General features: G+C 39.0%; 1 protein-coding gene across 1 annotated transcript in view; it reads right to left on the bottom strand.

Annotated features, from left to right (window-relative positions):
- Positions 1 to 10,208: 10,208 nt before the first annotated feature.
- The window catches only part of LOC101479664 (potassium channel subfamily K member 2), a 30,703-nt gene continuing 26,213 nt past the window's right edge, over positions 10,209 to 14,698 (bottom strand). The window contains exon 7 of the mRNA XM_004541820.3: positions 10,209 to 14,479. Within this exon, the coding sequence (XP_004541877.1) occupies positions 14,123 to 14,479 (357 nt within the window). The 3' untranslated portion in view covers positions 10,209 to 14,122. The remainder of the gene's footprint in view (positions 14,480 to 14,698) is intronic.

The raw sequence follows: 14,698 nt of genomic DNA on the forward strand, positions 1-14,698 counted from the left end.
AGAAAAAAGAAACACCAGGGAAAAGCAAACATTTGCGCCTCGCTGTGTTCTTTCACTAAATGTCCTTCCCGGTTGTGTTTTCTCCACTGAGCAGTCTTGAGTTAATTAGGCTCAGTGCTAACACCTGTGCTGATTAATTATTGTTTGCACCTGTGCTGAGTCTACTTAAGCCCCTCTCTTTGCTTGCTGCTTTGTTTGGTCACTTATGTTTGAGAGGTCTGAGTGGGCATCTGTTTCTGCGTAAGGCAGCCCTGATGAGTGATTGGCTGCCCTGAGAAAGAATACAAAAGTGCAGGAAACATGTAACCACTTCAATCAGCACTCTCGATCTGACTTCTCCATGCAGGTATTATATTTCCCATAACGGGATCATAAAGGAGCCACTACTTGATGCTCTATTAAAAGCACTCCAGTCTGGAGATTTTAGTGTGTGTGTGTTTTTTCCTATACCCCAATGAACCATCAAAACCCAGAACATGTAAAACATTATGTACTCTGATTGATTGTACCCAGTTGAGAACTGGAAAATATTTGAAATGATTGTTGCACAGCTTTGGCTAGTCATATTCTGGACAATGATTGCATCATTGCATTCATGCTTGAATGAAAGGTCCCGCAAATTTTGTTAATTTTAATTCTTTTTTATTATTATTTCCATTATGTATTTTTTTTTCAACCTCATTTTTAGTTTAGTTTAGTTTTTGATATTTGTATGGCTGGTTTAAGAAGTTCTGAACAGGTAAAACAGTACACATGCAACAATTTGTGAACATGGTCAACTCTCATATATAGACAAGTCTCAATGAATACATATGCACCCACAGCTTCTTCAGGAAATGACTAAAACTAAGGGCATTTTTCATTTTATTTTAGTGTTGAGCATGCAATGTAATGCAGGTAAAATGGGTTTGTAGTAGCTTTCCTAATGGAAACCCGCATACTAAGCTTCAAGCTATATCCATCCATCCATTTCTCCACACGATGATGTGGTGGAGAGCAGTGTTGCCTCATAGCAAGAAGGTCCTAGGGCTAATTCACCTGCCAGCTTGGGATATTTCTGTACAGAGTTCTGGATAATCTGGCTCCCTCTCACAGTCCAAAACACACACAGTTTTGGCTAATTGGTGAACTTGGGAATGCGAAGGGTTGTCTCTCTGTGATAAACTGGCGACGTGACCAGGGTGAATCTTGCCTCTCGCTCTATGACAATTGGGATAGCCTCCCCCCCCAAACCTGAATGGAATAAAGGGAGGAAAACGGATGGATGGATGAATGGTTGTCTGTCTCATTGTTAGCCCTGTGACAGATAGGTGACATGTTCAGGATGTACCCTGTGACAGCTGGGACAAACACCAACCGTAAACACGACCTTTAAATAGTTAGCTAAAATTAAAATTAGGAACTTAAGTCCGTTGGTTATTCTTTCATTTTCCCTATTGTAACTCTAGTTTACAACTACTCTTGATCTGCTGCCAGTATAAAAATAAATGTACAGCTGCACTAAGCAGAGAAAAAATAACTCAGAAATTCCACTTCTCTGACAAGATTGCATGTGTCTGGGTACAGCCAGTAGGTGTGTGCAGGAAAAAAAATCAAACAAAAATAGAACTTGAAAGCTAACATTTGATGTGATGGACTATGAAAGCTCTTCCTCAGTGTCCACCTCTCTCCTGTGTTTCCTGTTTAGAGGCAGGACTCATCTCATGTTAACTCATGTGTGAGATTACCTTTGAGATTTCCCTTTTGCCCCCTTCTTTTTTATTTTTACATGACATGTGCTAAAAACTATTGTTTATCAGACTCTTCCACACCTATTGCAGCAGGCCAGAAATAGCGAAGCTCTGCTGTTGTATAACTTTTACAATCCTGCTAAATTAACTGCTGTTATTCACCTTTAATAGTTCAGCTGCTTCCTGACTGAGTATATGGTTTTAATTATATCCTGGTAATGTCTGTCTGTGATGACTGGCTCTAATTTACCAAATGTAGCTGCTTGTGTATGCAGAAAATAATGGTATATGCAGAAGCATACTGTGTGTATTTTAAACCCACAGCATGCACTTATTTCCTGCCAGCAACCATTATATAACTGTAGTTATATAACATTTAAATTGAGGAAGTCAATGTATGAGTTATTGTCTTGTCCATGATTTTATTTGACTTTTGAAGAAATTATTGCTCCTCAGACACTGAGCACGATAACTGAGTCACCTTTCTTTGAGTATTTCTTGACCTGCTCTGCTATTATGAGGTAGGTCCTTATCTCTGATGAAAATGCTGATTATTCACAATGAGAGTAGTAATGACCATAATTTGTGTAATAGGTTATATCACAACTTTCTTCATATCCGTTTACCCCTTATCTCCTGTTTTCTAAATGACTGGGAAATTTACCTGAAAATACAGTATACTGCCAGTAGCTAAACAGTGTGCACTGACTCAGTATCTGCACATTTAAAACTTCAGCGTTGCCTTTTTTATTGTATATGTACAGAGTAAAGCCAACATTTCATGTGTTCCTGTCCTTAAGAGCTATTTTAAATTTCCCAGGTGACAAGTGCTTTAAAACAGCAATCAAAGTTACAGTTTGAGTGTGGTCGTGCATGAATTCTGTATGCAGATGGATTTAACGCTCCTTCCTAATTTGGCCTCAGCGATGAGTTGCTCTTATGCATGAATGCCCTTCAGGCCCTTGGAAACAGCTGCACTTATAGGTACCTACAATGTCTCATTTCAGTTCTTCAGCACACTCCAATTATAGTTATAAATACAGGAGCTGAGTAGGTGTAAATGTGGTACATGCGTATGTGCATAAGTGTTTGGTGGGATAGAGAGCGGTTCAAAAAGCAGAATATAAAGGACTTTTTTTAGTCATCACATGGTACTGGACATTATTAAAAACAGGTAACCTGCTCTGGCAAGGAAAGACATCTTCTGTGAAAAGCCCTAATGTATTTCAAAAAGGTGACAATCTTATGAGAAGATTATGGACATAATGAGCTGACCTTGGTAGAAGAGAATGGCCTTAGGAACTAGATGATGCCCAGCCACTTGCTATGACACGTGCATCTACTGAGCTAAGGATGAAAACTGTGGCTAAAAGAGTTTTATCAGAAGGGATCCTACTCTACTCATCATCCTCACTTCCAGCATTACAGAAACGAATGATCTTGTACATGCCACTCCCACAATCCTAGAAAAACTTGGGTATAAGAGCAGGAATGTCTTATACCCTAAATGTGACCCCACTTTGTAGGTATTTTTACCAAGTCCTCACTGTTCAGCAAATATAAGAATGTGTGTGTGCATGGAGTGCTTAGGTTTGCTGAATATAGCCAATGGAAACCCAGGAAAGTCTTTTAACCTGACTGTGATAATTTTTGAAACATATACCCACAGTTACATCTGTAATTATCTCCACAGATACAGTATAATTAACAAGTTGAATCCCATTTGTTTAATTACATATTGTAACAATTTGTTGGCAAACAGATAGGAACAGTGATCTCTAGATTTGTCATTGTTGTGAGGTTGTTAAGAACTCATCATGGCACAAATTCAAAAATCCGCTTCAGTTTACTCTTTCTTTGGTTGTCCAGTTTGGAATTAAGAAACGTTAATGGGAGCTGGAGCCTACTGTAGCCAACATACACCTGTGGAGAATTTTTAGTATCCATATTTTTGGCTTTAACAGAGAACTGAAACTGGACTGCTCTATGTGTAGAGAAATAGGTTCATTTCAGAGGAAATTCATTCTTATACTATAACAGTTGCTATAACAATGTATAGAATATAATGAGAATATTATCAGTCTTTTGCTCTCTTTTGAGTAGTTTCTTTTTCTTTTTCTGAAAGATAGCTGGAACTGTGAATAATAATATGAACTATCATGTGACATTTCCATGTAAATTGAATACATTTCTCATTAGCTGGAAATTTTCTGCTGAGCAGAAATAGACATGAAGAGCTGTTGGAGCTCAGATGGAGGCAGCCATTGATACTGCACTTTTCACCTTTTGAAGGCCATCCATTCAACGTGCAGAGCTTAGCTGGTGTGGAAGGTGGTACAAAGCATTGAAAAATATAACTACTTTTTTTTATCCATTCAATAGTTCAGATGTTTTGTGCAAGAACATTTTCTGTGTTCAACAATGTTTGCTACAATGTTTCCTCTTTTTTTTGGCTGGTAGCATAATCAGTGTATTTATGTGCACTGGGTGGATGAACTCCAAAGTTTCCAAAGCACTTTTATAAATTGGGATTGGACATTCTGTCAGTGTCTATCATTTCAGCCTTTTTCACACAGGTTTACAAAAACCTTCAAGGTCACTGAGGCTCCTTGACATCTACGCTGTGGTATCAAATCATAAACCTGTCTAATGGAGTGAAAATCTTTGCAGACCTTGTGAAATCTTGTTTTAATGCCTAGGGCAAAGACTTCCTGCTGCAGAGCTTTCAGAAGTATGTTAACCTCTCAGTAACATCTGTAGGAGTTTGAAGAGAAATGATGAAATTCTCATAAACAGGCGTAACTTTAAGGCTGCAACAGAATGCAAAGTAAGCCCTGGCTTCCTTCCCACATAGCAAGCAGATCTGGCCCAGATCTGGTATCAAGCCGGCTCTGCTGGTTGACTTCTGGCATGATAAGACGTATGTCATCCAGATATGGGCCAGGCCTGGCATAGATGGTACTGTCTATGTGATGACATGCCATATCTGGCTCGATTGTGGTTTGGTTTATGTGGCCCAGGCCCATAACAAACAGGTCTGGCCCGGATCTGGCATCAAGCTGGCACTTCTGACTGACCGGTGTCATGGCAGGGTGTATGTCAACCAGATGTGGGCCAGGTCTGGCAATGATGGCACTATTTATGTTCCTATTTTCCTATTTTAGTTAGAAGATCCAAATGCCACGTTGCAATACTATACTGCTATAGTAGCCAACGTTTCAAATGCAGATTTGACAGGTTTGTGAGTGTACACTTTATCCAAAACCTAGTGACGGTTTACTCATCTGTGCCAGCAGGTGGCTGTAGCTGAGGAGGTAGAGCAGGTCACCTACTGATTGCAAGGTGATTGGTTCGATCCCTGGCTCCTCCAGTTTGCATCTCAAGAGCTTGAATGTGTATAAATGTCGTTAGGAAGCACTCAGTTTAACGAAAGTGTGTGTGATTGGGTAATTATGGCATGTTGTATAGAGCACTTTGAGCAATCTGAGACAGTAGAAAAGTGCTGTAGAGCACTCAGTCCATTCAATGTCTGAACAGAGTTCCGTCATGTTGCTTTTGCACTATTATGTTCCGGCACGTTGTTATTACATGGATTAATTAAGGTACACATTAGGCTGACATCTGGGGCCAGAGCTGAAACTGTTCTGGGCCAGCACAGGGCCAGCAGTGTGTCTGCAAATGGCCCGTGGCTGCACACAATTTACACATGGCCCACATACCGCAAAGAATGATGGCCGTTTGGTGGCTCAGATAAGGTTTGCCAGAGGTAATCCACACATGGGCCAGCACAGGACCACCAGTATGTCTGCAACTGGCCTTGTGCTGGCCCATGTGTGGGCCACCTCTGGCAAACCAGATCTGGGCCACCAAAGGGCCGTCATTCTTTGCGGTATGTGGGCTACGTGTAAGCACATTGTGTGGGCCAGATCGGGGCCATACCAATTTTGCTATGTGGGTTGATGACTATTCATGATCCAAATTATGAAGTTTACTATTTTTGGACTGAATAATTGTCGTATCCTAGAATGTATCAGCTCACTGTAGAATAATTTTTAAAGATATTTTAAAAGCTTTATAATTGTCATTTCTATTTATCAGGGACACCTTCTTTAAATGATATCTATTTGTGTTCTTCAGCAAGTATTGAAGTAAAGGTCAGGATGTTATTCATCTTCCCAGCATGGGAGGATATCCTTTCTGCAACAGCCAGCACATGATAGGAAAATGAGATTCAAATAGAAAGGTCAGAGTTTAAATATTGTTAATCTGGCTTTAAAGAGCTGCTCTTTGTTTCCTGCTTGACTTTTATAATTGGCTTCGTAATCTCATTTAAATACCTTATGACTGGACATTTTTGTTTGTTTTTTAATAGCTCACCTTGTCAGTTTCCCCAGTATCTGGTAAAATGTAATTACATTTCATAATCAGCACAGAGCAACCTGTTGAAAAATGCACGGGGGTGCCGTCTTCCTCCTGCTGCTTGCAATAGTGTATTGAGAAGGTGGATGAGGAAATAGCTAGCATGGCTCTGTCAGATGCTAGCAGCACCTACTGCTAACTAGTTAACTGCTTGTTAGGTCACTCTTTTGAAAAGTCAGCTAGTACAATACAACCGTGCTACATTTGTTGTGTTAAGTAGCAGCAATACATTAATATGATAAAATACAAACAAACATTCAAACTGATTCAATATCAGAGTGCTGCATTGTTGCTCACCCATTAAAGTATTTTTGAGAATTAATTTTGAAAATATTTCTGAAAATTGTCTCTCAATTCTGGGCTAAATTTCCACAGGAATCACACTGCATACAGTTCACAAACTTTACTTTTACTAGTAGAATACTACTGTTGTCTGCACTTTAGCTTCTTAAAGCTGCAAAGTGCATTTTAATTTAGTGGGGAAAGGATGTCTGTGGCAGGGGTGTGGTCTCTGGCTCTGCTGCAATGGAGGGGTGGTACAGTAAGCTCACGGGGCTGTGCCGGGAGGACCAAGGTGACAGGTGAGAGGAATTAGAACTAATGAAATCTGCCCCTTTTTAGTGCCTGGACTCAGGAAGGAGTGGCGTGGGGTGTGGGAAGGAGCTGAAAAGCTGGCTTCCGAGCGCTGAAGCAGTGGGAACGCTGTATTTAAAAAATAAAGGCGCTCAGTGTGACAATTGAACACTGTGTGGGTCCTGATCATTTCACAATGTGTAATGCACAATGGAAAGAATGACAAAGGAGGAAAAAACAAAGTCTTGAATGCAACATGTTGCATGCTCTTAAAAGGCTTTACAGTGTTGCTATTACAGATATTGTGCATTGGGAATATTGAGCATTGACAGACTAAAGGCCAAATGAAAAGGTGAGTATTCCAGTGTTCAACGCAACAGTGGAACAACAAAAGTAAATGTGTGTTACATTGTGTATCTTAAAAACAATTTTCCACCTTCTATTTTATTTTGCTGTCACAGCTGCACAACTCAGCGGCGCTTAATGAGTGCGAAGAAACAGAAATATCTAAGAAAAAGTCATCATGAGGCCAATTATAATCTAAAAAACTGTAGAACTGAAAGTCTACAAAGGACCTGTCAAAGTCTTTCCACACACAACCCACGCATCCACACACAGTTCCAGCTCGCTTTCAGTGTGTGAGGTAACCTCAACATGTACCTCTTCAACTACAGACGATTGTGGTTGGTGGCTGAGTCACAGCTTGTCTCTGATGTCACTGCAGACAGAATCACTAATGAACGAATTTCCAACCAAGTTGGCTCTGTGGCTGCATTTTTCAGGATGCCGTAGTCTACCTCTTTGCTATTAAGTACATCACAAGCAGCCTTTTCAGAGTGGAGTGACTACAAAGGTCCACAACAGCTATATACAGTTAAAGTCTTCCGCCAGCTGCAAGATCAGAGGGCTTTGAAAAAAGGGTTTCACAGAATTCTAGCTAAAGCAGTTTTCCTGTATACACAACCTGTTTGTTAAATAAGTTATAAAACCTGTGGATTATGATTGTTTAAATACTTACTTTGTTATCAGTCTACAAAATAAAAAGCAAGGCAAGGAGCAGTGAATCATAGCCTTTCTTAAAAGAGCAGAGTCAGAAGCTGTGTCCTCTTGGTGAAATGCAGCATTCGAGAATGTGCTTATAGTCCTGTCTGTCTGTTGACAGCTCAGAGGCTGGAAGGTGATGTGCAATGTCACTCTCCATCTTGAAAGTCATTAAGTAACCTGTCAGTTTTCATTAAGGGAAACTGTAGTAGGCTACGGAGAGACGTCAGTGCTTTTGTTGCAAATTGCTTTATGTATTTCTGTATTTAGCACAGAAGAAAGTCGAGGACGACCTAGAGAAGAATTGTACATTATTGCACAAACAGTTCTCAATACAAAACGTTAGAGGTAAGTGAAGGTGTCAGTGCAGTCACTCATGAGTAGGCTTCTCGGTCCATGCTGTGCTTGTGAACCATGACGAGCATTTTGCAGCTTGTGACTCAGATCAGTTTGTCAGCACATGTCCATTATCAGACGGTGTGCGTCATTACTTACGTGATTATCGCACTACTGTGTCCTTTATTGTTGAGGTGCACAGAAAACACACGTTGTTTATCAAGAAGAAATGCAGCAGAGTTCATTCTGGACAAGTTGGCAGTTATTCAAGATGGTGTTTCTGCTGATGTAAAGCAATATACCTTTTGTATGGCCTTGCAAGTCCTCCACCTCACAACTAGATCCAGTCCTCACTCCTTCTCTGGAACACATTTTTTGCTGAATCTCTGAGTCTGTTGCAATGATCTTAACACATCACTTGAGGTTGGAGTTTTTACTTCCACTTTTAAAACAACCACAGTTAAACCACTAAAGCAATCAAACTTTGATACTAGTATACTAACTAATTACAGACCAAAACCTTCAAACTCATTACAGATTAAACCTTCCCTTTTCGTGCTAAAGATGTACTACTGGACATCTTCAGAAAATGTGAATGAGGCCGTAAATGTTGGTCTTTTAACTGTATTTTTTATTTTAGAGCTCATCTTACGAATTAAGACCTCCCTCACTGCCATTCATACTACACCAAAATAGCTAAGCAATAGATAATTGAATAGCCAATTAGATAATCTACTATAGAATTACCATTCTAAGAAAAAAAGGGGCATTTCCTGTAAATTAAGAGAAACCTCCTGCTTTATACTTACAGGAGAGTCTGGGCAATGAGCTGCTAGAACCTCTTTTATAAGTCTACACATTTGCCTCTTACAATTTAAGCCCAATTTAAGAAATGCTGCTGTACCACAGCAGCATTTCTTAAATTTCTTAAATTTCTTAAATTCTTAAATTTCTTAAATTTCTTTATCATGTAGAAAAACTGAAACCTACTGTTGAAATTGCCCAATATCTCAGGAAGTAAATGTGTAGTTAAACTTCTTTACACTTAGAGAAAGGGACTTTCTTCACTCTTCTGGCCCGCTTAAGATCATAGCGGGCTGTATGTGGTCCACCATGTAAAATGATTTTGACATCCCTGGTTTAGATCATATATCACTGACAGGAAAGATTGGGTATCAGCCACTCATGACTTTTCCTGTGGTGTTCCACATGGCAGTTGTATTGGTTTATTACTTTTGCCCTTATATGGGCTACAACTTGGCAACCTGTTCACACAGCATAATGTGTTACCATAGTTGTGCAGATGATACATAGCTATACCTATCTGAGATAGATGACGAACTCTCTAACACTGTATTTGACTGACAGCAACAAATAGATCACCACAAACCTCTTAAAACTTAACAAGGACAAAAGACAAAATGTGAGTTCTTTTAATTGGGCCTAAAATCAGACATATGTTAATTAATACGTTAGTTACATTAGCTCACAGTAAAAGTCTTATTTTAGATTCTGATTTGAGCTTAAACTTCACATTGATTTTTATCATAAAGACAGCCTTCTTCCATTTTAGGAATATAACCAAGACATGAGCCTCCATCACTCATGTATTCATTTTCAGTAGACTGGATTACTGCAGTGCTCTTTTTGCTGGACTTCCCAAAAACATTAACAGAAGGTTTCAGCAAAGTTCAGAGCTCATTAGTCCCGTTTTATCAGTCTGCTGCAGGATTTATTTAAAATACTGTTACCAGAAAGAAATCTAGCTTCAGGCACTTTACTGTAATTTAACAGCAATATTTGTTTTGCTGCAGGAATAATGGAATAATGACACTAAATGTGCCCCATGCATCACTAACAAATACAATATTTACTGTTACCGTGTTAATCTGGTTAAATTTACAGTGCTCAGCTATTTGGTTAATCATATTAAGCTAAAACCATATAATTCATTTTTTAAAAAGTTCTACATCTTTAGTAGAAATCGCTGATATACAGTGAGACAGTCTTTTTTTGTCTTATCATTGGATTTGTAAAATGTTACAATAAAAAAAAATTGTGCTTTAAAAAAAATCATGTTTTAGAACAAAAACAAAATGACCTTTTTCATATAAAACCTTTTATTCTAAATATTCAAAAAAGTGGTCATGGTTTAATGTGACATACCATACATTAACACACTGGAAACATACAATGCTATATTGTTTTTAAAAACCAAACAAAGCCCCGGATAGGAAATTCATGATCAATAAACAACATTTAAAATAGCATGCAACACTTGATGATGTCATGTTTCAAAAAAAAAAAAAAAAGATCACGTGTCCATGAAGCCTTCACATATATTCAACAAATAGAAATATATAAAAAAAATACAGTGAAAATTATTTGTGTTGTCCTTCCATCACAAATTGTAAAATTCTCATGCATCTTCCAAACCCAAGTTGTTATTATGACTATGATTGATACATGATTCTTGTTTACGACATTCTGATTCTGAATTAATGAGGGCTGGAGCTTTAAAAGGCCTTTCACAGCATACCCACATGAGCTATTGGAACACCTTTGCAAGCATTTATCGCTGCGTTAAATGATGCATGTGCTAACGTCTATAATGAGGCTCCTCTCAGCTGTCAACGATGGGTGGATACATTCACCATGCTCGAATCAGGATTCTGATGTGAGCTACAGACCTAATTAAAAACTGTCACCTCGGGAAAAGAGAAGGAAACGTAATGTGTGTGGGCGGAAACTTAATGAGCTTCTTCAAACCCGAACGCACACGCTCAGTCGTGCAGTCGTTAATGGTCATACAAACCACCATGTGCATGTGGCCTTACGTGTCCTGACATGTTATATAATACTTCATTGACGGTCCTCCTTGACTTTCTGCAGCACTCACAGGCTGTTAATCACGTATCTGACAAGGGAAGCAGCAGCACAGTCTTTGCTTTGAGAAGCTACACTAAAGCTGGGATGGCTTTCCTCAGACTACTCAGCAATTATGTACTAATAGTCTTTCTCCCAGTGTATTGCAGTTCAGCACATGGTACAGGTAAGTGTTTACATGATATTGATTGCTTTTTAGAAACATAAAGAGAAGTAACAGTATTATTTGTTAAAGTTCCTTTCTATTTTCCTCAGTGATGCCCCTTTGATTTTATTACACATAATAGCGAATGGCTTTTATACACGAACACACACGACCAGACTCTGCTCAAACCAAGAAAACATGTCAGGGATTATGTTGTGCCCGCTAAACTGAGTCACACTTGGGGATTAATGTCACTTGGGAAGTAAAATTGAAGTAATGTCTTAGCCTGTAAAGATCTTAGAAAGGCAAAAATCAAACAAACAAAAATAAAAACATATTAAAACTATTTCTTACACCTTTAGGAGATGGGATGATATGCAGCAATAGTTATGATTTCTTTTTGTAAGAGCAGAATTACTTCAGATTTGATTTCTATACATACAAAAATGAAACATATTTCTGCATTTTTATTTATTTAAATGAACTGGAACATATTAGATACATAGAAAAACTGTACTGGCATAATCCTGAGGTCAGATTAAAAGGTCACTTTTGCTGACCATATCACAAACTACTTTTTTCCCCCAAAGTCGTCTAAATGAGTAATGAAATATCAAGCTAATATAAGCTGGAGTTAAGTTAGTTAAATGTTACAATTGGTAGTTCATGGACATACATATTTGACAACTAATCCTTATATAAGACCTTGTTTGGTTGGTTCAAGCTGTTTTAATTTACTTTTCCCTGAATTTCATCACTGTCTGTGTCTTGGCAAAGCAGCTATGGGAATATTAGATGAAGCCAAACTGTAAAGTGTGAAAGAACAACAAAGACCATATAAGGATGCAGGGGGAGGTGCTATAAATCACAAACCTATCAACCATGAAACTTCATTTGTGTCCCATTTGGGGCCTTTGTGCTCTCAGTTTAGCTTAGCATTCAATTTCCAGATTGTGGTTTTTGCTAAAACATCCTCATTTACATTACCCCTGCATGTTAAATGGCATTCAAGGGTAACTGGTGTGCTTGAACTAAAGGGTTGACTGGCCTCACTACTGCCACAACTGGAGTGTCAAGACAAAGGACACTTTGGGTACCTCTAAGATGCCAACAGCTTTGACAAATTAGCAGTATTTAATGGCAGCAGAATGGAGGAAGGTTGATATGGCATAACAAATCATCTTATAAGACAAACTGCAAAACTGTAAATGGCACTATTAAATGAATGGGACAGTGCCAGCTGTTGCTGTTTAAATGCACTGAACAAAATCAGACAAGCAAGATGCACTATACACTAGGAGAGACAAAAATGGAAAATATCCCTTAAAAATTGATTAACTTTTATATTTTAATAATTTAAAAGAAGAAGTAGATTCATATTCATAGATTCATAGAGTAATTATAAGTGGAAGTGAGATATAGGCAGTGCCTGAATAACATTCCTGCCATTAGTATAAATTTTCATCATCCCCAAACCTGTAAGTGAGCAGCATTTATTTAAATAATTTCTTCTTCTATATGATGCCCCTAGTATATCTGTAAAGCCTTAATCGGGTCACTAATGTGACACACAGTAAATAAGGATTTCTGATTGTATACATTCACTAACAACAATACATAACAGACCTTATCGTTACGAATAGAGGAACTATTCCCCAACCAGCTCAATCACAGAGAGCGGTAAGGTGGAGATGTGCCTCACAGCTTCGGATATTTTACTACTACAGTACCTCAAATGCCAGAAGTTCATTTAAATTCAGTTTTCAAAACCCTGAAATGCTAGATTTTAGAAATATCTTATTCTTCTGTCAGGAAAGCAGGATCATAGCTTTGGTATACTCGAGTTAGAGGGTTTGATCAGAAAGCCTGGCACTGTGGTTAATGTAACTGTCGGCACATTAAGATGGTTAAAGAAAAAAAACTAAGACAGTTGATAAAGCGGTGACCTTTTCTCAAATGTTACCTCAAGTAATCAAATATATCTCAAAATGCTTTCTCCTCCCTTGTCATGCAAACTCCCTCAAGTCAAAGAAAAAAAATGTCCACTTATTTTCCAAGACACATCCCAAACACATGATTATCACTGCTGTTCTCAAAAATAAGTAGTATGAGAGCTCGCACCAGCGCTGCTCAGTCTCTCACACACCGTCATCCTCAAAGGTTCAGTATACTTTTTAGTAAGGCACAAGTGGAATATTCCTCATAATGAGAAACTGAATGTCAGTCACAAAGGAACTAATATGTCAACATTCATCTCTATAGCGAGGGCAGACTGACCGGCAGATGCAAGGCATATAAATTCATGCTGTAACAAGCGTAATGCAAAAGAAAGAGGGACATTCCTTTGTGTTAGCACAGAGCTGCTGCCTTGTAGAGAACGTGTTCATTGTTGATGATGCAGTGTTTTTATCAGTGAGGATCCTCTCGATCTGATGCAGATTTCAGGGCCTCTGAAAAATTCAGCAGGAGCTTTGCACAGACACGTCTATTGCTTCCGAAGTTTGATGAATTTATTGGTCTTTGTTTGCAGGGGGTAGGAGGACAGGATGCCCAGTGTGTTGCTACCTCGGTACAGGGTTTTCATTTCCTTCCTCTGCTCAGGAGGAGTTTTCTTTTTTTCTTCAAGCTCATGCCTCCAATACAATCATTTGCTCCAGTCTGGAACAATTTTTTTTATTTTTTATTTTTATTTGGCTCAGTCACTAGCACAGCAGTCAGTCAGTCACGTTGATGACATAAAGACTTCAGACTTCTTTCACAGACTAAATCCAAACTGTGTGTTTTTATGTGTGAGGCTCACACACATGAAGGTACATGGCTTCATGACTGATTTATGCGATGGTTGGAACACAGTCTACTTAACAAATGTGTTTGGGTATGTCATCAGCGATGCTCTGTGAATGAACACAAAAGCATGTTTGTATCTGTAATCTCTGTCAGTGGCTAGATGTATTTTACACAGCTCCCCAAATCTTATTATTCACGCTGCTCCTCATTTGAGGTTTTCGATGATGGCGATCTCCTGTCGGTCGGCGTATTCTGGACTGAGGCCGTTTAGATAAAGGCTGCCGTTCCTCGCCAGGGCCCCCGGGACAGGACTGAGGGAAAGATTCACTGTGGGATAACCCTCTCTGTCCTCACAAAAGTTAGCTGACAGCGTCCTCTTGCCAGGGGTCATTTCCTGGTTGATGGACGCATTAATACCCAGCTCAGATGACAGCTTGCGCTTGATGGATGCAGCACGCTGAAACTTGTCATAAATGTCAACACTGAGTCGCCTGCGGGTCTCTTTGAACTCTGCTGACACATTTGCAGTCCATTCTGCTGCATGTGCACGAAACTCCCCAACCTGCAGAAAAAGAATGAAGATTGATGTTTGAAGGCGATCAAACACGTGATTCTAAGTTTCTCTATCTACACCTGGTGTTAGAAAAGTCTAGTTGCACTAAATGTCTCTGTTTACTTGTGTTTGGGTAACATGTGTGAATTATATCATTGCTGGTATTTTACAGTGATAAAATTATTATGATAGATTGTGCAGTTGCACTTGTTGGTAATTTGTGTGCAC

This window comes from Maylandia zebra, linkage group LG15 (genome assembly GCF_041146795.1).
Source record: "Maylandia zebra isolate NMK-2024a linkage group LG15, Mzebra_GT3a, whole genome shotgun sequence".
NCBI lineage: Eukaryota > Metazoa > Chordata > Actinopteri > Cichliformes > Cichlidae > Maylandia > Maylandia zebra.